At 40.1% G+C, this 25,377-nt stretch overlaps 1 protein-coding gene across 1 annotated transcript; it reads right to left on the bottom strand.

Moving 5' to 3' along the window:
• Positions 1–525: 525 nt before the first annotated feature.
• Positions 526–25,377, bottom strand: Sptssa (serine palmitoyltransferase small subunit A). Its single transcript, XM_004867575.4, has 2 exons — positions 25,189–25,377; positions 526–3,036 (listed from the first exon to the last, which is right to left on the bottom strand). The coding sequence occupies exons 1-2, from the start codon at positions 25,298–25,300 to the stop codon at positions 2,933–2,935; spliced, it is 216 nt and encodes a 71-aa protein (XP_004867632.1). The 5' UTR covers positions 25,301–25,377; the 3' UTR covers positions 526–2,932.

Genomic DNA, 25,377 nt, shown 5'->3' on the forward strand with positions numbered 1-25,377 from the left:
GGCCTATACAAACCACTGGGTGACTCAAAGCAGTATCTCAACCAATCGGTGATGACCTTCATGACAGAGGGCCATACAAATTACACAAGAATCCAGGTGGCTAAGCCGGAGTTAAGGGTGAAATCTTAGGTTCCCCTTTGACTGGCTTCTAATCCAAAGACAAAGGACTTTACTACTCACAACAATAGCCAAAATATGAAGATTATTACTGCTGTTGTTCTGGTTACCAAGGCCCATTCCCATATGACAATGTAGAGAGCCAGGTGAAGCCAGTATATGCAATGGATTCCATTACCAGAGAGGGAACCTGAGCACAGGGCACCTAAATCTTTTATAATGCCCTTTACTCCAGGAGCACTCTGTTTTCCAAGGCTCTGAGCCAACCTGCCCTTTGCTCTGGAGGGAGACACTGTGGGTATCTATCTTCTCTAACTCTTCTACTTTCTCTCCTTCTCCTTGAAATCATTCCATAATTAAGGCAGTCATTTCTTCCCTAGCCAGAAATATATAAAGACAAGCAGGCCATTCAGAATTGTCTAATACTTTATTTTTTAAAAACAAAGTAAAAAATATCTCTCTACTTGGTAGACTAGCAAACACACTATATATTTGTTGGTTGGTGAGAATATACTTTCCTGATCACTTCTCAATGAGATGTGCTCCTATTCCTCTTTCTGACTCTCCTCAAGATTTCCTGTAAGGCTAAACTCATCTTCCATATATCTCCCAGGCCGGTGTTCATAAATCATCATTGATACAACAGCAATTTAATAGATTTCAGTAAAAAGTGAGGATTAATTAAAGATTTCTAAGTTGAGGGGTAGGTAGGTAATCTGGATACCCACCTATTAAACTAGTGATTCTCATCTCTTCCATGGGGCTATTAGACATCCATTTGTTGGCTTGGCATGGTGATACACGCCTGTAATCCCAGCACTCTTCCAGGGAAGGCTGAGGCAGGAGGATCACTATAAATTCAAGACCAGCCTGGGTTACACAGTGAGTCCACGGCCAGCCTGCAATACATAGCGAGACCGTGTCTCAAAACAAACAAACAACAACAAAAAAACCCCAAAAGACATCCACTTGACAGTATTCTTTAGAGGGGACAGTGGAGGAATGGAAAATTTGAACATTAATGAACAGATTCCAAGTTAAATCCTCATATTCCGTATCTTGCCTGAGAGTATGAACATAGCTCACCTATAACTATATCAAATTTTAAGTAGTTCAAAATTAAGTAATTACATATTATGCTCACCACTGTAATTGTGATTATATAGATTCTTTACAGATACTATAGTTTTCTACATTACTTGAGACCTCTGGATTAGAAAGTGCTGCAAAAATAGTCTTTAAAATTTAGGTCCAAAAATACCTGAATTTTTCAAAATTAGCAATTTTGAAATTGTGTGGAAGCCATCTATGTGGAAGCCATCTTAAAATGCATAACGCCTGTTATTATTAGCATTACTTTTATGTGGAGAGACATGTTAAGATGTACTTATGCTTGTCTGGTCCTCCACAACTATCAGTTCAGAAGTGTAACTACCACAATAGATCAATATTTAATCACAAAGGAAAAGATATACTGCCACATTAGCTGATTTTTTGTTCTCTTTCAATTTAATGAGTTTACATTAAAAGTTTAGGCAGTCATTTTACATTAAGGAATAAAAATCTTTTTAAAAAAACAATACAAAGAGTGAAAGGATTTTAGCCAAATTTACACTTCTTTTTGCTATGGATTTTTTTTGGTTTTTTTTTTTGGTACCGGGGATTGAACTCAGGTCCTTGCGCTTGCGAAGCAGGCGGTGGAAACCACTGAGCTAAATCCCCAGCCCCTTTGCTATGTTTTTTAACAATTCATCTCATCACATCTTATTGCAAGGTGCAAAAGCACTTGCAGCACTCATTACAATCATGAAACTAACTTTAAGGAAATACATATGCTGTTAATAGTGGCCCTCAGCGGAAACTGACTTCCTTCTATTAAAAACTCTACATTGGGCTGGGGATTTAGCTCAATGGTGGTTCCAGTGCCTCCCTCGAAAGCGCAAAGTCCCAAATTCAATCCCCAGTACCAAAAAAAAAACAACTCTACAGTATACAGAAGTATTAATAATACTATTAACCTGCGCGAGCACAAGGACCCGAGTTCAATCCCTGGTACCAAAAATAATAATAATAATAATGCTATTAACTAACCATTTATTCTCTTAAGAATCATCACCAAAGTTTTCTGGAAATAAGTCCTCATAATTAAATATTTAAAAGGTGAAGTGTTCCTTATCTTAATTTTAGCAAGATCTTTACTTTTTTTCATTGCAAGAAACATTTTAATAGCTTTAAAGCAAAGACTGTTAAGAGTAGATAGCTAAAATTGTACTCCTGAGTTCAAGTTTACAGATAAGTCTTTTGTAAGTAATTCTCAATAAAATATCCTCCCTCCCCAGCCTGCTGCTCCAAATCTTGTATTATTTCTTACAAAACTTTGGTCAAGAGTAGAAATATATCCAGGCAGATGTATATGCCATACAATAGCAAAAATGATAAAGCCCAACTAATTACTTTTGAGTTTTAAAAATAGAAGGCAATTAAAATATACTCAGTTACATTAAAAAAAGCTTTCATGGGGTAATATTGAAACAGTCACAAAGGTTAAGAAAATATTAATATCAAAGTACAAATGACTACAATGTTAAAATAGACAAAAACTACTATACAAGAGCCTCTTCTAGAATCAAAAATAAAGAACACAACACATGAGTCAGGATGAGTTTCCTGTTCTACTCATGAATTTTAGTCTTCATGTTTATAAGGTCGGTTATGCTGACATCCAGTAGTTTCTTAGGACATCTGAGGAAGACTCATTCCAACTTTGTAGAGTGGGTCTTCTCCAAGGAACTTCTTGATCCTGGTCACGTGACGGTCATTGTACAATTTCAAAGTAGTGCAATATTGCCATGATGTGCTGGGGCATGAAGACGTATCCAGTGTAGAGCGCCATGCCCATGACGGAAATCAACATGGAATCTGAGCTGTAGTTAAGGAAACTATTTTTCTCACTTTATTAAACAAACAACCCACAATTTTGTTCAACAATCATTTTATGTTGAAGTAGTCATTACTTAGTATTTCTCACATATATTGACTATTCATGATGAACTAATAAGGAATGACAATGCTAGCCATTAAATCATCCCTAGTGGCATTCTCAGGGTTTGGGTTTTTCTGATTGGTTGGTTGATTGGGTTTTCTGTTGTTTTTAGGCTCATTTTATCTTTATCAGTACCATACAAGGTAGGTCGTGTTATTCTCCCTATTATAGTTAAAAACATTAGCCTGCTTAAAACTAAGCCTAGGAAATGCCACTGAAGGAACTGACTAAAGAAACAAATGTATGTAATAAATGTGTAGTTTAATAACTATAAAAGACTTAACAACCTAAGTAGTAATAAGAATGTCTGAAGAGTAGTGGCACAATAGATATAAAGATCAACCTAACAAAACAGAAGATGCAGAAACAACCCCAGACACATTTGGCCATCTGATACTTAACAAAGGGCCCAAAAACACACACTGGAGGAAAGATAGTCTCTTTAATAAACGGTTCTGGGAAAACTGGCTATCCACATGTAGAAGATTAAACCTAGACCCATATCTGTCACCATGTACTAAACAAAAATCAAAATGAATCAAAGATCTAAATATTAAAACAGAAACAGGCCACTGTGTCTTGCTCTTGCATGGCGGCCTGCCCTTATGCTGTAGAGTGTACCTCTTTTTCTACTTTTACTTGGCCCAAACTCACTCCGCAGAGCCTGTTTCTTTTTCTACTTTAATGTAACTTTGCTAACATTGAAAAAAAAAAAACCGAAGTAATCTTCTGGAAGATAAAATAGGTAAAATTCTTGAAGGCATAGGCATAGGCAAAGACTGAACATGCAGAAGAAATGACATCAAGAATCAACAAATAGAATCATATCAAATTTTAAAACTTCTGCAAAGGAAAGGAAACAACCAACAGAGAGAAGAGACAACCCACAGAATGGGAAATTTTTTTGCCAGCTATTCTTCAGACAGAGAACTAACATCTAAAATATATAAAGATCTCAAAAAACTTAGAGGTCCCAAAATAAAAGACCCAATCAAAAAGTCAGCAACTGAAGTGAACAGACACGTCTCAGAAGTACAAATGCCCTCTAAATACATGACAAAAATGTTGACTATCTCTGGCCTTTAGAGAAATACAAATTAAAACATTGAGATTCCATCTTACTCCAGAAAGAATAACTATCATCAAGAAATCAAAAGACAACAAATGCTAGAGGCTGCAGGGAAAAAGGAACCCTTCTATATTCCTGGCAGGAATCTAAACTAGTACACTCACTATGGATATCACTATGGAGATTCCTTTACAAAATAACCCAGAGGTGGCCGGGGATTTAGCTCAGTGGTTCCGCTGCCTGCCTCGCAAGCATGAGGTCCGGAGCTTGAACCCCCATACCAAAAATACCCAAAAAACCCCCAGAAATTCCATCTGAATTTCTATTCCCCTTCTAACTATCTTCCCCAAAGAGCTGAAGACATATTACAGTGATACATACATACCTATGTTTCTAGCAGCACAACTCACTAATGGCTAAATCTTGGAAGTGGCCTATATATGTCCATCAACAGATGAATGGACAGGCCCAGGGATTTATTTAGCTCACTGGTGCCCCTGCCTGCTTCCCAAGCACAAGGTCCCGAGTTCAATCCCCGGCACCAAAAAAAAAAGATGAATGGGTGAAGGAAGTGTGGTATTTATACACAATAGGGTACTACTCTGCCATAAAAAAAGATAAACAAGTCATTTGCAGGAAAATGGATCCACAGAGACATGTTAAATGAAATAAATCAGACATACAAGCTTAAATTCCACATGGTTTCTCTTATCTGAGAAACCCAAAATATAAAGAGCAAAATAATAGATAATAGGAAACAGGGAGGTAGATTTTTTGCAAAAGGGAAGATGACCAAGAGATTGAGGGAGTGGGAGTGGGATGATAAGAGGAGAAAGGGATGAAAAAAGATGTGTTATGTACGTCTACCAACTTCTCGTGATGCCTGCAATCATTATGTACTACAAACATGTACTAATAAAAACCTTAAAAATAAAAAGATCATTCTGGTATCCTAAACAAGAACTACACTGTACCGTGTTCCTTTACCCTTATTCCAAAAGCAACTGAAACTAAGGGCCAGTCAACACAGGGCCATACAAAATGCCCCTAACAAAAATTATATAAAATCTAAGGACCTTTGACTTAGCAAAGCTACAAAGCAATGCTAAGAAGGGAGTCAAATGTTTCTTAATTAGAGCTGTTCCCTCTTCTCCTTCCTTCATATTTTCTCCCTTTCTCTCACATACCTTTTACCTGTACATACTAGTATTCTATAATAGCTTACATTTTTATAAGATAGGGTTTAAATAAACAATATGCTATTACCTGCTAATATTTGTAGAGCAGTTTAGCTGATAAATCTCTTTTATATAATATTATCTTGCTTAACCCTTACAGCTTTCTTACAAAATGTTTATTATGGTCGTTACCTATGAGAGGCTGAGAAAACAGTGACTTGTCTGGGCTCATACAGGAAGGTGTCTTTAAAGCCAGAGATCAAACTAAAGCTCAAACTCTAAATTCATTCAACTCATGGAACAAACATGGGCAGAAAGTCTCCCATAAGCATTTTAATCATTTTTTACTTACATTTTAATCTCCCTAATCTAGTTCTTCCTTAAACTACCACCTTCTGTTTACCACTTAACTTATTTAAAACAAACACACAAAAAAGTACACATTCTCTGCTTCCCTATGATTGCATATTTGGCTGGTTGACCAACAGCCCCTCCAGGCTACTGATATTGCTCTAAGATCACCAATCACCTATCAAAACCAATGGCTATCTGAATTGACAATTTTTAGTCCTTCGTCTTCAAAACCCATTCTACTCTGGGCTGAGGAGCTTCCATGGGGCTCTCTTCCAATCTCGATCACTATTTTCCTGTTTCACTAGCTCTTTTCCCTATCTGTCCCTTGTGTGTACAATGATTACAGTAAACTTTGTGTTTTTCTTCCAAATGTCCACTGCACCCCTCCTCCTAGTATAGTAGCCATGCTCTTTATCAGCCTAATCCTACCACTTCTCCAGTGCCAGACTGACCATAACCACCTAGGGAATCCCTTCCCCTTGGTGACAATGGTCTCTCCAATACTGTTCAAAGCTTAGAACTCCCAGGAATTCAGGAACACAAATGCTCTCTCCTGGAATATGTCGTTTGCAGAATCCTGGAATCATGGGGGTCACTTTTCCTCCATGAGGAAAGCAAAAACAAATCTCACAAATGAAAGATAAATATAATTACAGAAAAATGAAGCCAAACTCCTGATCAAAAAACCCTGAAGCCTACCCTACCCCTAGATTTTCAAACACTATGCCAATAAATCTCCTTTACTCCTACATCAGTTAGGTTCTCTCTGTGACTTGCTGCTGAACAGAAAACATCTCAAATGATAAAAAAGGGCTCCCAATGTCTTGCCTTGGCCCTATACTCCCTCATAACTCAAACCACTACCTTTATGTTATTGACCTGACCCATCTTCCATATGTCATGCAGATATGTCCAAACTGTTTCCACATATTGCTGACATTTTCACCTTTGACAATGCACAAGGTACCTAAAATTCAAGATAGTGGAATTGAACTTATTAACTTTTTCCAAAACTACCAGTTCCTATGAGTTCTATTTTTCAGCTGATACAACTATTTGCCCACTATCCAATCTATCTTTGAATTCTTCTCCCCATGTTTAAATTATCAAAAACTTCTCAGTTCTTCCCCAATCTCTATAAATGACTCATATCCCCTACCCTAATTAAGGATAAATAACTGAGGCATTCATTGTTCCTTATTAGAACATGTACAAAGTACCATTTTAGGCCTCTTACCACTTTTCAAACCACTCTACTGAGGGATTCTTGTAAAATGCAGCAGGCTTCCTTTTGCCAATAGGACAACACTTAGGAGTCTTTGACAGGCATTCAAGGACCTTTGCAATCTAGTTTCAAGTATCTGTCTACAGGGACGCTCACAGCAATAAACAAAGATTGAGTGACTGATACAAGGACTTTTGTACACAGTTTCTTGAGGGAGTTTTATCAAAAGGGGACTGAGTAGAATAGGGCCAGGAGAAAAAGCTAAGCAGGGACAGGGTCAGTTCCTACAGAGTACTCTGGAGCAAATAATACTATTTAGTTGCTGTGGCCTTGAGATGACGGGCTTGCCCTTTTGTGTCCCTTATTTGTGAGTCACAGGCTGCCTCATGAGGCAAGGAAAGGCCACATAGCCCATAGCCGAAGGGCAATACTCCAGGGAAGGCAGCACCTTAAGGCATTAGCAGACAAACTCACCATGTCTGGGACATAGGTACATCAGCTAGGGGACCACAGTGAAGATCAATGACATCTACTATGCTACTTTTGGGGGCTTATTTTTGGTACCGGGGATTGAACTCGGGTCCTTGTGCTTGTGAGGCAGGCAGCGGAACCACTGAGCTAAATCCCCGGCCCCTACTATGCTACTTTTTTTTAAAAGGTAGCAAGGTTTTTTTGCCGCCTGCTGCACAAGCGCAAGGACCCAAGTTCAATTCCCAGTACCAAAAAAAAAAAAGGTAGCAAGGTTTTACATTACAGATAAGAAAACAAGCATGCTCGGCAGAGTGCAGAGTGGGCCACTGTAAAAGCTTACAGCTACTTTTTAATGTTATCATTTTTGCAGTATTGGAGATCAAACCCAGAAGCATTTTACCACTGAGCTACATCCCCAGATCTTTTTATTTTTTATTTTGAAACAGGGTCTCACTAACTTATCCAGGATGGCCTTGAACTTAACGATCCTGATCCTCTCATCTCAGACTCCTGATTGATGGGATTCCAGGCAGCTGTCACTGTACCTGGCTACTACACTTTTATACTGCACTTCCCAGTACTGCAAACCATCCCCCAATACACACACATCCTACCTGCAGCCACGTCACATGTCTCAAAACACTACATATTTTTACACTACTTTGACTTTGCTTATTGTTAAGTAATAACAGAAGAATAATGGTGGTAACAGCAGCTTCCATTCTGTGAATGCCTACTCTGTGCCTGGCACTGTGTTAAGCACTTCATCAAGTTCAAGTAACCTCCCCAACATGTAAGCAATGAAGTCAGTTCCCAACCAAACCATTTGGCTGGAGAGGCATTGGTGGTATAGTGGTTAGCATAGCTGCCTTCTAAACCAAACCATTTGGATCTTTGTTCCTAACCACAAAACTGTATCACCTTTCTACATTTGTAAAGTCTTACTTGCCCTAGTAAAATCTAGTAATTCTTACAGCTCAGTTATCTCCTCTTACAAGGCCTTCCCTGGCACTCATTTTTCCCATTATTACTCCAACCTCCTGGCAGACCTAACAACTCCTTAATACTTACTCTTTTTTTTTTTTTGGTACCAGGGATCAAACTCGGGTCCTTGCGCTTGTGCAGCAGGCGGTGAAACCACTGAGCTAAGTCCCTGTAAAATCCCATTTATCACCCCTTCCTATCATCTGTAGATGTATCTATCTTACCTAGATTATCTTGTCTCCTAAAAAAAAAAAAAAAAAAAGAAAGAAAGAAATTTTTCAATAAATATTCATTTGATTTTATGGCCAGACATGGTGGCACATGCCTATCATCCCAGAGCTCTGCAGGCTGAGGCAGAAGGGTCACAAGTTCAAGGCTAAGTGTACTACACTGTGAATATGAGGCCAGCTTGAACTACACAGTGAGACCCTGTTTCAAAAAAATAACCCATCCCAAGCCCAAGGACCCGAGTTCGATCCCTGGTACCAAAAAAATAAATAAATAATAACCCAGGGCCAGGGATTTAGCTCAGTGGTTTCGTTGCCTGCTGCGCAAGCACAAGGACCTGAGTTCGATCCCTGGTATAAAAAAAACCAAAAAAAAGAGAAATATTTGATTCTAAATTCACTATAGTGTTTTCTAAATATTTCACATATTATAATGGCTGGCAAGTTTGATAATGACTATAGAAAGAAAAACAAAATTAGTGTTTAGACAATGCTGTATTTAAAAATACTTTGGAGCGGGCCAGGGATTTAGCTCAGTGCTTCTGCCGCCTGCCCCGCGAGTGCAAGGAAGGACCCGAGTTTGATCCCTGGTAACAAAAGAAAAAAAAACACTTTGGAGGGCAGGGGTTATATATAGGTCAGGGGTACAGCATGTCTCTAGCATGCACAAGTTCCTGGGTTCAATCCCCAGCACCACCAAAAGAATAAAGACAAAAACAAAAACCCCACTTTTTGATTTTTTAAGAGTTTAACATAAGTCTTATAAATATATATGTCAAGCAAATAAAAATGGTATAGTAAGTAAAAGGCTTTAGGTAACTGGCTCAAGTTCAACACAAGGAGTGATTTCCACAAAATAGCTATTTCATTAACAATGTCGCATACCTTTTATGGCCCTATAAATCTTCTATTTAGTAGGAAGAATATATGTTAATGAATATCCATAAATCAGCTTAATCAAGATTACTCCACTCTAATATAAGGCTCTGAAACTTCAACTCAATTTTATGAACCCTAAATTATCAAGCCTTTAAAAATTTTATATGCATATAAAATCTTTTTTCTAAGTGAAACAATAACTTATCAAAACTTGAAATGGTTTTTTGTCTGGTTAAGAGTTCAAGACTGTTACGGCTTATGTCTAGACAGCCCCCCAAAGCTTCATGCAGTCATAGGTGGGGCTTTTTCAGAGGTGGCTGCATCTAGGGTATGATGCTGGGATTGATTACAGTACAATGGTAGGCTCGAGGGCATTAGGGTTAACGATGAGTGCTACAAACCCTAAGTAGCCTGGATAAGATATAAGGAGCAGAAAGTGCTGTGGTCTTCCCTTGTTGCTTTGCTGCTTCTCCTGGCTGTGAACTGTTTCTCCTCTTCAGTGCCTGTCTGTCATGCCACCCTGCCTTGGAGCCAGTCAATTATGGACTCAAACCTCTGCAAACTGTGAGCTAATTAAAACTTTCTTCCTTTGAGTGTCAAGTATTTTGTCTCAGCAACAAGAAAAGTAACTAAGACAGAATTAGGTACCAGAAAAGTGGGGTTGTTGCTGTAACTACACCTGACAATGTGGTTTAGGAGCCTCTGGAGCAGGCTTGTGGGAAGGGGAAGAGTTAGGAAAGGTTTGGAGATGCCAGCTGAAAAAGTAGAGCTAGAATGCCTGAGGCTGTCCTTGATGAGAGATTCTGGTAAGAGCTCAGAATACCATAATGCTCATAGAAATTCTGCTGGTAAAAACCTGGCTCAGGTTTCTGTTGGGAAGGACTAGTTGGCTGTTGGACTCTAGATACTGCTGTCGTGGCTTGGCAGAAAGGTTTTGTCTACATTTTGCTTGTGTCCAGAGACTGCCTGAGACTGAGCTTAAGGGCAGCAAACTAATTAATCTAGCAGAAGAAATTTCAAGGCAGTCTAATGTTGAGGCAGTGGCATGGCTACTGTTGGGGCTTTTGGTCAGATTTGTGTTGAGAATCAAGAGGAAAGAGCCCAGCAGAATGATTTAAAACATTTGAGTCTGCCCAGAAAGGAAGTTCTAGTAAAGCTGTGGACTACAAAAACAGAGCGGAGGAGATCTTGACTGCTGAGAAGGAACAGGAGAACAGAAAAGATGGCCTGAGGGCACCACAAGAAGCAGCAGGACTCCACCCTTTGCAGCCTCAAAACTGCAAAAGTGAAAAAAAAAAAAAAACTGCAAAAGTGAAAGACTGCCTTGAGAAGAGAGATCCAGAACACCATGTTCCAGAATGGCAGTGGCTTAGGGAAGTTGTTCCTAGGGGTTTGGTTCATAGGCACTAGACCCCTACAACTGAGAGCGAAAGTCAGGCTAACTGCTCCAGGTGGTAGCAAACTTTAGCGTCATCCATATGGTGCTGGTTTTAGGCACATGCGGATAAAAGAGATATGGAGTCAGGAAGGCTTCCACTCAGATTTCAGAAGGCCCAGGAAGCCAGGCAGTATGCCCTGAGATGGCAGTATGTGAAGTTTTGAATGTGAACCCAAAGGTGCGGTGGAGACCCCAGAAGGTTGGAAAAGCCAAGAATGTGGATTGTTCAAGGAAAGCTGCAAGGAGCGAGAAAAGCCACCCAATGAAAGAAGCCATGGGAGCTACAACCACCGGAAGTACCATAGGGCTGGAACCACCCAAGTTTTTTGGAGTTCACAACTTGCCAGATTGCCAGGGGTGCTGGAAATGGAATTACGGGTTTTAATTTTTGTCCTGCTGGATTTTGGTCTTGCTCTGTTCTCATTCCTTGCAATCCCCATTTGTAACTTTTGGAATGGAAATGTCTATCTTGTGCCATTGAATGTTGGAAGTATTTAGCTTTCATTTGTACAGGGCCTTGCAGCTAAGAGTTCACCTAATTCTCAGAGGAGACTTTGGGAACTCTTAGAGATGGGCTAAATGACTTTTACATAAAGGGAGGTCCATGAGTCTTTGGGGGCCCAGGGCAGAATGTTCTGTCTTGTGTCTAGATGTCCCCCTAAAGCTTCATACAGTCACAGGTAGGGCTTTTTGAGAGGCGGGTGCATCTACAGTGTGATGCTGGAGTTGATTCATGCTGCAATGCTAGGCTCAAGGGCATTAGGATTAAGGGTGTGAGTGCTACCCACCTTAAGTAGCCTGAATAATATACAAGGGATAGAAAGAGCTGTGGTTCTCCTTTGTTGCTTTGCTGCCTTCTCCCCACCATATAGTAAAACGCACATTAACATTAAACTCTCACAAAATACTCCCCTTTGCTTCAAACACATTTATCCCATCATTCTTGCCATTTCTGAAGCAGCTCTGGAAGTCCTCTTTCATGTCTATCTTGTGCAGCTGCTTCAATGTCCTGAATCAATTCTAAATGTTTATTTACCTTTCATGATCAATTTGACTTTGGGGAAGAACTATAGGTGCATGGTGCCATATCCAGTGAATAAGTTGAATGAGGACACACACTGTCATATTTTTAGGAGGCTGCCTTACCATTAAGTGGCACTCAGAAGCGGTATTCACCATAATTTTTAATTAAAAATTAAAGACATTCACAAAACAGCACTTCCAGAACTGCTTCAGAAAGTGGCAAGAAGGAACAGGATAAGTGAATTTGAAGTAAAGGGAAGCATTTTGAGAATTAATGACAATGTGTCCTTTACTATAATCAATTTTAATTTAAACATTCACTGTGTATTTCTATCATACAATGTATGTCAAAAACAGGATCGGGCCAGGGATTTAGCTCAGTGGTTCTGCTGCCTGCTCTGAAAGTGCAAGAACCCAAGTTCGATCCCCGGTACCACAAAAAAAACTGAGGATCATCAGGCTCCTTATCTGTAAAACATGGACACACATCATCTATTTGTTTGGTTTTGGTTTTTTGTGGTACCGGAAATCGAACTCAGGACCTTGCACTTACAAGGCAGGTGCAGTGCCACTGAGCTAAATCTCCAGCCCCAACATCATCTATTTTTCAGGACTGGTTTGAGAATCTGGCATTGAATCTACTCTGCAACAGAAGCCAACATACCCTTAAGTAAGTGTTCTTTGAGGCTTGATTGGATTTACCATCATGACTCAGACCAATGAGAATTACTCAAGACTATCCTGTTACTAATTTGTTATTAATTTATGATATAATCCTTGGGTGTCACAACTCTCTGTGGTTGCATGTCTTTATAAAATGAGGCTCCTCCCTTCATTTTTAGGATCCCATTTTCTTGGGGAGAACATTTAGCTACCACCACTCAATCATCTTAAATCTTAAAACAATTTTCTGATACATACCAAAAAAGTAAAACATCGGGCTGGGGATTTAGCTCAGTGGTTCCAGCACCTGCCTCGCAAGCGGAAGGTCCTGAGTTCGATCCCCGGTACCAAAAAAAAAAAAAAGTAAAACATTAATGTTACACAATACACACATTTTAGAAGTTTTAGTTTTTGTTTTTTCTAATACTACTGGGAATTAAACCCAAGGCTTTGTGCGTGCTAAGCAAGCACCCTACCACTTAGCTACACCTCAGCCTTGTCTGTAAGTCTTTTTTTTTCAAGTGGTCATACTGGGGATTGAACCCAGGGCTTTTACACCAAGTACATTCCAGTCTTCCCTGCCCCCTTTTGAGGCACAGTCTTTCTAAATAACCACACAAGCCAGGCTGGGCTGGAATTTGTAATCCTCCTGCCTCAGCCCTCCAAAGTGCTAGGATTACAGGCATGGGACACCACGCCTGACCGAAGGGTCATACACAAAGTCATAGTCTATTTACTAAACTCTTATTGTTGTTTCTATCCATGCCATACCCAAATTAGTCAGATTAATACTCTGGTGAGAACTCCATGATTCAAGCAATATAGAATAATTTAGTATAATCTAAAAAAATGACAACAAAAAAACCCGTAAAGTGGACTCTGCTGTTGTGTGGTTGTGACCTATGTTAGGAGCTCCAGAGCAACAGAGCACCTGTGCTAGGGTTTGCTTTTAGTGTGGTGCATTGTTTGATAAAGCTGGTACTTCATAAATCATCCCAGAACTGACCACACAAGGTACCAGGATATGTGCAGGCACTGGAGATAAATGTTTGTTCAAAGGCTAAATGAATAATCAGGTTATTTATAACCTGGTCATAATATAAATATTTTATGAATTCAATGAATATAAAAGCAAATGGATTTGAAACCACATATTTGTATGTCATTTGTTGTGTGTGTGTGTGTGTGTGTTACTGTGGATTGAACCCAGGGCCTTTCCACTGAGCTACATCCACAGGCATTTTTTTATTTCTTGTTTTGAGACAGGGTCTTCCAAAGAAACTAAATTACCCAGACTAGGTTCAAATTTGCAATCATCCCAGAGTGCACAGATTACAGGCCTGTGCCTCTACATCCGGCTCAGGATGCTGTTTAAGAGTGATCCCTGGGGTCAGAGATTTAGCTCAGTGGTTCTGGCGCCTGCCTTGCAGGCATAAGGTCCTGAGTTCGATCCCTAGTACCCAAAAAAAAAAAAAAATAGTGATCCCCAACTAATCATGAGCTGTAAAGTTTCCAGTGAGATTTCTTTTTAATTTTCCTACAAAAAGCCCATCCCCAGCAACAACTTTTTTTTTTTTTTTTTTTTGAGTCAGGGTCTCACTATAGTTCAGGCTGGCCTTGAACTCACTATGTAGCCTAGGCAGGCCTTGAACTTGCAGCAATCCTCCTGCCTTAGAGTGCTGGGATTACAGGCATGGGCCACCACACCCAGCTCCAGCAACTTATAAAAAGTCCTGTACAAAGAAAAGACACACTTTAAAGATAACTGTAGTACATCAGAAGCAAGACCACAACAACATTTTCTGCCCCAAATAGTAACTGCATACTTCACCTTAATGTCCTAATTGCAAGACTCTAGAAAACTCAAAAATAGTTTCTCACTAGAAAAAGTCTGGGAAAATGTCACTTAAAGCAATCCAATCTTGCATCAGTCAAGTTCCTTTTTAAAGTCAGTTTTAAAATTCTACTTGTCCTTAGAAATACTAAAAAATTTGGATAAATAACATTTTAAGAAACCATTCTAGTGGGGAAAAAGAAAAATCAGAACAGAAGTTGACAAAATATCATCAGAGGCTGTTTACTGAAAAGTAATCAAAGCCCTAAGTAAAAGCAACTGCTGGCCACTAAATAAAGCTCCAAACAGGAAATCTTTATTACTGTAATTTTCTCCTGACTTCAAAAAGCTGAAGATCATCCCCCCAAAAAATCAAATGTATCAATTATCTTGATATTTTCCTAGTTGCCTTAAATCAAAGAAAATGAAGCCACTAATACTGTTACAGTTCTATATATGTTAACCAATCTGCTGTTCTTGGTCATATTAAATTAGTGCTTAGCAAGCAAAACCCATTCTCCGGGCTCTCTATAGTGTGTTGATTACAAAGTAAGGACATTATTTTTAGTAGCTGCAACTTGATGACAAATTCTTTAAAAACCTAAGCAAACAAAAAAAACATACTGCCAAAGTGATCAATGATCATGAACTCAAATTTTTTCACTATGAATTGAAATGCTGAAATGAATCAGACACACAAGCATCAATACTGCATGGTTTCTCTTATATCAGAAACTCAAAACTATAAATAAAGGGCAAAATAATAGATAATAAGAAACAGTGTTATAGACCTTCTGCAAAAGAGAATAGCACCCAGAGATGGAGGGGGACAAGGAGAGGAGAGGGGAAGGGGATAAAAAAGAATTAAGATGTGTTATGTACATGTACCAACTCCCCGCAATGAATGTACTGCAAACATGTACTAATGAAAAAGAATTTAAATTCTGAAAATCATTTGTAGCTCTGATTCTAGAGACCCCAAGGTTACAAATGTATGTACATTTTTTTTTTTTGGTACTAGGGATCGAACTCGGGTCCTCAGTTTGTGAGGCAGATGGAACCACTGAGCTAAATCTCTGGCCCTGTACATTTCTATTAACTAGAACTTCTATTACCTTCATGATAATGTGAAGTCTCAGTGTCAAGAGGGTAGGGGATTGCAGGGTTTTTGTTTTGTTTTGGGGTCAGGGGATCCAGATTTATAGAAAAAACATTATAACCTTCAACAGGAAACATCTCTCAGTTCAGCTGCTGCACAAAACAGAAGTCCTTTTAACTCCATTTTAAGAAAACTAGAAATTAGCATCCACACCTGGGTTCCCTCTGGAGCTTAGTACCTCGGGCTAGCAGGGTTCTCTGTTAATGGCAAGCAGCACTGCCTCCTGCAGTCTCAGCAGCAGCCCATACCACGCACTGCACCCACCACCACCATTTCCACTCACCTTGGTCCACGCATTTTTAATGACCCCTGGGACAGCGTCCAGCCACACCATTCTAACCAAGTTATCCCTCAAGATGCCAATTATTGGGCCGGGGATTTAGCTCAGTAGTTCTGCCACCTCCCTCACAAGCACAAGGTCCCAAGTTCGATCCCCAGTCCCCCCCCCAAAAAAAGATGCCGATTATTGTTTTTGTTAGTGACTGCTTACTAAGTTGCCCAGATTTTTAGTAGGCTGCCTCAATACTATTTTCCCATAACCTTATTATTTGAGAATTTTTCAGAAACATATATAACACATGCTGGCCACATTCTTACCTAGGTAAAACTATTTCTCATAATTGACCATAAGTATTATCTTTGTATAATTCCATAACTATTTTTAGACATCCCAATTTATAAAAGTATATATATATTCTATCAAATAGATCTTCTGGAACATAGTTTTAATTACTAAATGTAAACATTTGGAGTTTGTTCTTTTAAAAAAAATGAAAGAATCCATCTTAGCTTAACTCCTATATGCCATAAACGTTACAACATTCAAAGCCTAAAAGATCATAAAACCTTTCTAAAAATGAAGCAGGAGAAATAAAATATGGATGTGTGATCAGTCCCTATCACCATTAAGCACCCATGACTTCTGCCTGCTCTGGGACAGACCAGCTAGTTCTTGTTAAGCATGGTTTTCATTATCTTACGCCTTTGGTGCAAGCTACTGAAGAGTTACATCAGCCTAGGGAGTACAGATAAAAGATATAACATTCTCACTTAGCCAGGCACTGTAAAACAGAGTACAGCAGATATCTTCAAACTAAAGCTCGAGAGACCTGGAGGTTAACAAGATGCTATTCCAGGAGGCTAGGCTTAATTTAAGGAGAATCCACTTATGGATCTGTCCCACGATCCTCTCTCCGAACACTGATCTGTCTGAGAAGTGTTAATGGCATAGCTAGTTCTCCTCAGCCCCACTTACAACTGCACCCCTCCCATTTTACCTGCTAAATCTCAAAATTGTACAGAGGATATAAAATAACCTCTGGGAGGCAAGCATGGTAGTCCATACCTGTAATCCCAGCCCTCTGGGAGGCTGAGGCAGAAGGATCCCAAGTTCAATCCCAGCCTGGGCAATTTGATGACTTAGTGTATCATCATCATCATCATAATAGTCTGGGGATGTGGCTCAGGGGAAAGGCCCAATTCCCAGTACCACAAAAATAATAATAGGGCCAGGGATTTAGCTCAGTGGTGCCACACCTGCCTCACAAGCTCAAGGTCCTGAGTTCGATCCCTGGTACCAAAATAATAATAATAATATAATAATAATAATAATAACAACCACCTCTGGGACATGAAACAAAGGAATAGTAACTTGGGTTGGTCATTCAGGTGACACTCTTCTGGCACACCTGTTTATCCATCCAAAGATCTGCATTCAGAAGTGAGACAGATTAAAGGCGTTTACATTAACACAATTATTTGACCAAGAAAACAGAACTGAGCTTTTTTTCTGACAGAAATTAAGACTCCTTTAGCCTGTTGGCTTCACAGTGAGGACTGGCTTTGCCAACCAGTTATGTGATGAACACTTTCTATGAAATGTGAGAAAAAAATATGTAGTTTTAACAAAAATATACAATATTAAAATACATGTATGAAAAGCAAGAAATTAAATTCTTTACAACTACCTAAGTTTACAATGAAAGAATTGTACATCCACTTAAATGAGTAAGGGAATGATACAATCCATGCTTTGTGTGGAAGGATACACAAACCCAAATTCTGAAGACCACCAGACTGGAGGACTGGAATTATTAATTTATCAGTCACAATCATTCCAGCCTCTTCTTCTCCCTCCTCTTAACCCACAGAAGCAGCATTTATTTCTACAAAGAAAAGGGCAAAGATAATGGCAGAAAATACAAAAGAAAGATTGAAGATCACTTGAGAAATATTTCTTTTTAACTTAAATTTGAAGGTCATACAACATGTTCAGGTTATTTCAATTATTCTGAAATTACATTTTGTTTTAAAGTATTGAGATAAAAAATGTTTCTAAAAGGCATTACAGTCTTTTCTAGAAGTATCTTTTTCTGATAGTGACAGTTTTGCTTAATTATCAAATCACACACTGATTTTTATTGGAAGTCTATTAAAGTCTCAGGTGGTTCTATACATTTTCTTCAAAAACAGAGCTCATTAACAGAGAAATTCTAGTAAAAGATTCTGGTGAATTGGGGTTTTAAGAATTCCCTTTATTGACTAGCTCAGGGGATACTCTGCCAAAGACAGGGAAGAGGGGAAGCAACAGGTGTCCAATCGGGCCAGGGATTTACCTCAGTGACACCGGGCCTGCCTCACAAGCGCAAAGTCCTGAGTTCGATCCCCGGTACCAAAAAAAAGGTGTCCAATCACTAAATGCAGTTTTCTTCATCAGTTTTGCTTGTTGTGCCTATTTACAAAATATGCAATATAAACAAATATAAACAAAAAAAAGCAGACAGAGAAGCTAATTTAATTGCAGGGAGTTAGGCCAATCCTTATTCGTATCTCCGAATAATGCCATAGCAAAATATATTCTTCAAACACCTCTCTTGCGGCTTATAAAATTTTTGATTTTTGTCGGGGATGTAGCTCAGTGGTGCTGCACTGGCCTGGCAAGCACATGGCCCTGGGTTCTATTCCTGAAACCAGAAAAAAAAAAAGGCTTTTAGCCAGGCATTGTGGCACACACCTGTAATCCCAGCACTTGGGAGGCTGAGGCAGGAGGATTGCCATGAGTTCAAGGCCAGCCTGGGCTCCACAGTGAATTCAGGGCCAACCTGAACTACAAAGGGAGACCCTCCCTCAAAAAAACAAAAAAATAAAATAAAATTTTGATTTTACCAAACCACACACATCAAAACACATCTACTAGGGGCCGCGGATTTAGTTCAGTGGTTTCACTGTCTGCTGTGCAAGCGCAAAGACCTGAGTTCGATCCCCAGTACCAAAAAACAAAAAACAAACAAAAAAACCCACATCTACTAAGAGTATATTTCCACCAGATATAATGGCACACACTCATACTCCCAGCTACTGGAGAGGCTGAGACAGGAAGATTGTGAGTTAGGGGCCAGACTGGGCAACTCAGTGAGACTCTGCCTCAAAAAAATAAATAAATAAAAAAGACATGGGGATGTGGCTCCATGGTAGACTGCTTGCCTAGCATGTACAAGACTCTGGGTTCAATCTCTAGGAACTGCCAAATGGATAGATAGATGAGAGAGAGAGAGAGAGAGAGAGAGAGAGAGAGAGAGAGAGAGAGATTCTACGTATTCAGGGTATCTCAGGAGAAATACACAGAAAACTGCTAACAGTGGTTGTCCCAAGGTGGCTTAGCCTGAGGCAGAAAGATTTGTCACCAGCTACTATTTCAATCCACAGTTAGTTAAATCCACAGATCCAGCACCCAGACACCAAGCATCAATCGTATTTGCTAAGTTAATGAAAAGCCACAACCTACTTTTCCAACTCCCCATCTACTCTGTCTTAAAGAATGCTTAGCCAGGAAGACTGGAGTCCTCGCCACCCCCATGCACCTCTGCACCCATCTATGCCTCCTTCTCGTCTGAAAATAACAAACACCACCCAAATACCTCCCTGCAAGTCCTGCAGGTCCAGTGCACCATGCTCTTCTGGCCCCGAATCCCTGAGCACCAATGCTATTCAGTTCCCTCAGCTGAAACACAGGAAGGGCCCATCTAAGAAAATGTGTAAATGCTCATTTTTCCTGAAATAAGTCTCCAGTTTCCTTGAAGCAAATAAAATTCATCTTGGAAAGTTACCACAAAACTCAAAACAGCACATCAAAATGAGGGAAACAAATGTTCATAGTTTGTATTTTTCCATTCCAAATGAAAATAATTTTGAGTCATATGAAGATTAATTTTTAAAATGTATAGAGTTATTCCTCATTATCTGTAGGGGGCTGGTTCCAGAACCCCTGCCCCCAGAGCGCAAAAACTGCGGAACACTTAAGTCTCTTACATAAAATAGAATAGTGCCCAGGCGTAGTGACACACACCCATAATCCTGGCACTCTAGAAACCTGAGGCAAGAGGATCACAAATTCAAGCCCAGTCTGGTAATTTAGAGACTTGGTGAGACTCTGTCATTAATAAATGTAATAAAACTGGGCTGGGGATTTAGCTCAATGCAAAGGCCCTGTAATCAATCCCAAGTACCACAAAAGAAAAGAAGGAAGGAAAGAAGAGGCATAATATTTGCATATAACCTACATACATTCTCCCATTTACTTTAAACCATCTCCATTCCATCCCCAGTACCAAAAAAAAAAACCTTTAAACTATCGCCAGATTACTTATAATACTAATAAATAACTGTTATGTAACTAGTTGTTCTACTGTATCATACTGTATCCAAAAAAAATGTCTGGGGCTGGGGATAGTAGAGCACTTCCCTAGTGTGCATGAAGCCCTAGGTTGGATCTCAGGCACAGAGACAGAAAGAGGCAGAGACATACAGACAGATCGACAGAAAAAAAAAAAAAAAAGAGACAAGAGAAAGAGACAGAAGGAAGCATGGAAAGAGGAAGGAAAGGAGGGAGAGGGAGGGAGGGAGGGAAGGGAAAAAGGAAAAAAAGTCATGCAAATAAGCAGAGAGTGGCAAGTATGAACCAGTAACTGCAAATTAATGCAAGTGTATCTGTAATGAATAAAACAAGATTACAATAACATTTTTATGGTTCAGATTACTTTAACTTTTTAATCTGTCCACCTCCCCTCAACAAATATGGCTACAACGTTACTTAATGACACCACACCTGGAGTGTCTCACTGGTTATAAAATCTGTCTTGGTTACAAAACTTGGTTTTTTTCCTTTCCTATCTCATCTGAAGAAGTGGGCTTTTGAAACATATTTAAAGGTTTGAAAGTTAAAAACCTTCCCTCCTAAGGTGAGGTCAATGGTTCACCACCTATTCCAAGATCCTGGGAGTTAATATTGTACTTAAAAGGCTTTTTATTGTTACTTTTGTCTCAATGCAGGTGTCAGGTTCCACTTCCTTGTAAGATAAAAACCATGTCTGCACATGGGAAAAGCTCAAATATTGGTTGTCAAACCAGTATCTAATATATCATTTCAAATGTTGTAGCAGAATTCAGATAAGAGAAAATTTAAGGTACAGACCCTAATATGGAAGGATTTTTTTTTTGGTACCGGGGATCGAACTCGGGTCCTTGCGCTGGCACAGCAGGCGGCAAAACCACTGAGTTAAATCCCCGGCCCAATGGAAGGATTTTTAAAACTCACAAGCCTGACATGCTGGTACAAGCCGATATCATCCCAGCACTTGGAGGCTGAGGCAGGAGAATTGCCGTAAGTTTGAGATCACCCCAAGCTACAATAGTGAGTTCAGGAGCCAGCCTGAACTACATAGCAAGACCCTGTTAATAAATAAATCATAAATATCACTTATAAAACTTTTTTTTTTTGGTACGAAAGATCGAACTCAGACCTTGCACCTGCACGGCAGGCGCCGAAACCACTAAGCTAAACCCTGGCCACTTATAAAACTTATTGTTTCAGTAACTATTTACAATGTGTCTAACTTGACACAGATGCATTTTCCTTAAAATATTTTTATAAATCACAATTTATTTACATAAGTTTAAAACCATTCAATTGGGACTGACTCTCAATTTACAACTTTTAACTAACTTCTAGCTATTTGGTTTGGGAGGGGAGAACCAAATAACTTCTAAACATACATGCATATGTTCAAGGAGGCCCCTAGAGAGTGCAGTTATACAGTTACAGTAGGCTATTACTTTCCCTAAAATAGGAACTTCAAATTATTAAAGTTATAGAAAAGAAATGTAAACTAACATATTTACTTTCTTTAAGGAATTAAAGATTAAGCTAGTCTTCCTCTGTCAAGGACTTCAAACTCAGAAACCAATTTTCAGACAAAGAGGCAAAGTTCTCTCACATTACATTTTAGGTTTCTAGCCAGGTGTGGTGGCACACACCTATAATCTCAGCATACAGGAGGCTGAGGCAGGAATATTGTCTTGAGTTTGAGGCCAGCCTGGGCTACATGGTGAGTTCCACACCAGCCTGGACTACAGAGCAAGACCTTGTTGAAAAAAACTGGGGAAAAAAAAAAAAAAACACCTGAGCCAGGGATTTAGCTCAATGGTTCCAATGCCTGCCTCACAGGCACAAGGTTCAGAGTTCAATCCCAGGTACCAAGAAGAAAAAAACACCTAAATTTAGGTTTCTGGCAGTGATATCATGCTCTATGTTCATTTGTTTTGTTTTTGGTGCCAGGGATTGAAACCAAGGCCACATGCAGGCTCATCCCCTCTACTTCCCTTACCAGCTGCACTCCCAGCCCCGAGTTTAATTTTTTTGGGGGGGGGGGGTACCAGGGATCGAACTCGGGTCCTTGAGCTTGCGCAACAGGCAGGGAAACCACTGAGCTAAATCCCCGGCCCCCCAGTTTAATTTTTTAAGCGACAGAAAGTGTGCCTCTTTCCAAAACTATAAAACTGGCCACAAAATAGTTCTGAGTGAAATTTACTAATTATTAATGAATTTATGAAATTCTACTTCACAGTAAGGCTTCAGATTGAGGGGGAGGGTACCAGCTTTTTCACTTAGCTCTTTCCTCCAGGCCAGGAGGAGGATTCAATCCCAAATTGATGTCCCAAGCTATAAGACCATGAAATGCCCAACTAAAATGCTTCCAGAAGTTGAGGTGGAATACTGTAAATACAACTAATAGTAATTTAAGATTGGTTTTTGTCAAAGGATTGCATTTCTGGGCCGGGGATTTAGCTAGTGGTTTCCCCACCTGCTGCGCAAGCGCATGGACTCAGAGTTCGATCTCTGGTACCAAAAAAAAAAAAGGATTGCATTTCTACTCTAGATTAAATCAACAATATGAACTTTGAAATAAGGGTTTTTTTTTTAATTTTCAGCTTTAAAACTATAAGATTCTACAGAACCAAATGCCAGCTGGTTGCATTTCCCAGTAATTAAGAAAAAAATTTTTTAGCCTGACATAGTGGCATACACCTGTAATCACTGCTACTTAGGACTCAGGTGGAGGATCACAGCTTGAGCAACTTAGCAAGACCCTGTTTCAAAATAAAAAATAAGCCACGTGTGGTGATGCACACCTGTGATCTCAGCACTTGGGAGGCTGAGGCAGGAGGACTGCTGGAGTTCAAGGTCAAACTGGGCTAAATAATGAGTTCAAGGCCAGCCTGAACTACATAGCAAAACCCTGTCTCAAAAACAAAAAGACTGGTGATACAGTTCAGTGTGAGGCCCATGTTCAATTTCGAGAACCAAAAAAACCAAAACAAAATGATTAAACCATTAGGTCACATGCCAAGCATGGTGGCACACACCTGTAATCCAGCGCTGAGGGGCAGGGGAAGCTGAGCTAGAAGGATCACTGCTGAGTTCGAGGCCAGTCTGAGCTACATAAGTAAGACCCTATCTCAAAAAAAAAAAAAAAGAAAAATCACTTGGACACATAAACCAATGATAAGTCAAAATATCCTTGGCAATATCTACTATGGCAACATACTTCACTTCATAATTTATTTCTCCATCTCCAAAAAAGCCTAGGTATTTATAGGACACTATTACTATTGCAAAACAATACAAAAAAATATTGACACCACAGCATTTATCCATATGCTCACGAAAGCTTTTAGGTGTTAAAGTTACACCAACTCTACTACTGGGCTCTACATTCAACTTTGGATTTTAAAAGTTTAAATTTATCCCAACACTGTTTAACTGTAAGACAATTTTAAGTGAGTCAAAATGCCTGCTTTTCTCTTTGAGAAATTTCAATTAAAATATATATTTAAGAGTACATTTTACAAAGCATGACCTCATGAGCCCTGACTTGCAAAACCTAGACAGAAACCAAACAGATGCAGAAAATCAGAGCAAACTTTTATAGCCGAGTCTAAATCCAAAACACGAATTCTGGTTCTTAAATTCCAGGTTTGGAAAGAAATGTCAACAGCAATAAATTCTCGTTAGCAGCTAAAAGTCTTCAGAAGTGCAAAAACAAAAGATCAGCTTTGAGGGCCGGGGATTTAGCTCAGTGGTTCCACCGCCTGCCACAAGCACAAGGACCCAGAATTCGATCCCCGGTACCAAACAAAAAAAAAAAGATGAGCCTTGAGTAGGGTATTCACACTTGATAAGGCTCGGAATGAAATTACTTCACTGGAATGCAGTCGTGCATTTGCAAAGTGGTTCTGGAGTAAGCTACTCCAGATAAACCACTGTGATAAGCAGAAAGCCTGCATTTAACGAACAAGTACGATTAGAAATCTTTGATTTCTACAAGCTTGAATTTTTAAAAAAACAAAGTTACCTCACATTCTTGTCTTTATTCTGCGGGAATAATGTCGTTCAAGGATGTCATCTACCACTGGAGAAGACAAGCATCACAGACCCCAGGAGGCCTCTCTTCACAACCCTGAGTTATTCACTGAGGTTGCTGTGAAAATCAGAGGCGTCTGAGATGCACCCAAAGCGGTTAGCACAACTGGTTACCAGGAATCACTCAAAAGTCCTTAACAAGATTTCACTACCTGTCCACCAAGGCATCGTCTCAAACTTTAAGGACAACTAACCACAAATTCCTTCTCGGGCACGGCTTCCACCTCCAGTGCAAAGAACTCACGAACCAAACACACTTTTAAAACTGCCATCTTGAAGAGCAAATAAATAAATAAATGGTCTAGTAACTTAAACTCCTTTCAAAAAACGTACTAAGGGCCGGGGATTTAGCTCAGTGGTTCCGCCGCGGGCCCCGCAAGCGCAACGACCCGAGTTCGATCCCCGGTACAAACAAACAAAAAAAAAATTCCAACTTTAAAAAAAATAGTAAAATGTACTGAGACGTCAACGACCACAAATTCATAACCTCGTAGAAAAGCTGGTGAACTGGTTAGGATTCTCCTAAGGACCACGGCCAGCTAAGTCGGGGACAGCTAAAGGTCAAAGGCGGCCACGCCGCAAGCGATCTGCCAGCTCCGGACACGGCCCCTGCCTCCCAAGGGGGCGCCCTGGGCGCCTCCTCCGAAGGCGGAGCGCAGACCCGGCTCCGGCACTCCCGAGCCCCGGCCTCAGCTCTTCCTCCCGCAGCGCTCGGGCGCGCGATCCTCGCCTGGGCCCCGCGCCCCCGGCCCGCCGGGGAGGATACTGAACACCGTCCGCTCCCAGGGCTCCAGCATGTAGAGCGCCGTGACCAGCAGGTACTGGTAGTAGAACCAGGACATCCGCTTCCAGGCCCGCGCCAACGCCATTCCCGCCATCCGCCTCCCGCGATGCTGCCGCAAGACGGTCGGTCCGGCCGCCCACCCAGGTCCTAAGCCCCAGGCGCCGGGCCCGG

The sequence above is a fragment of the Heterocephalus glaber genome, unplaced genomic scaffold (genome assembly GCF_053883595.1).
Source record: "Heterocephalus glaber isolate CG9 unplaced genomic scaffold, H.glaber_assembly_v1.0 deba00001662, whole genome shotgun sequence".
NCBI lineage: Eukaryota > Metazoa > Chordata > Mammalia > Rodentia > Bathyergidae > Heterocephalus > Heterocephalus glaber.

Excerpts from the sequence above, each read along its gene's own strand:
- Sptssa (XM_004867575.4), bottom strand. The coding sequence starts at position 25,300 with ATGGCGGGAATGGCGTTGGCGCGGGCCTGGAAGCGGATGTCCTGGTTC. Across the intron at positions 3,037-25,188 it reads CTGGGAGCGGACGGTGTTCA|ATTCCATGTTGATTTCCGTC; the intron begins GTATCCTCCCCG and ends ACTACAGCTCAG.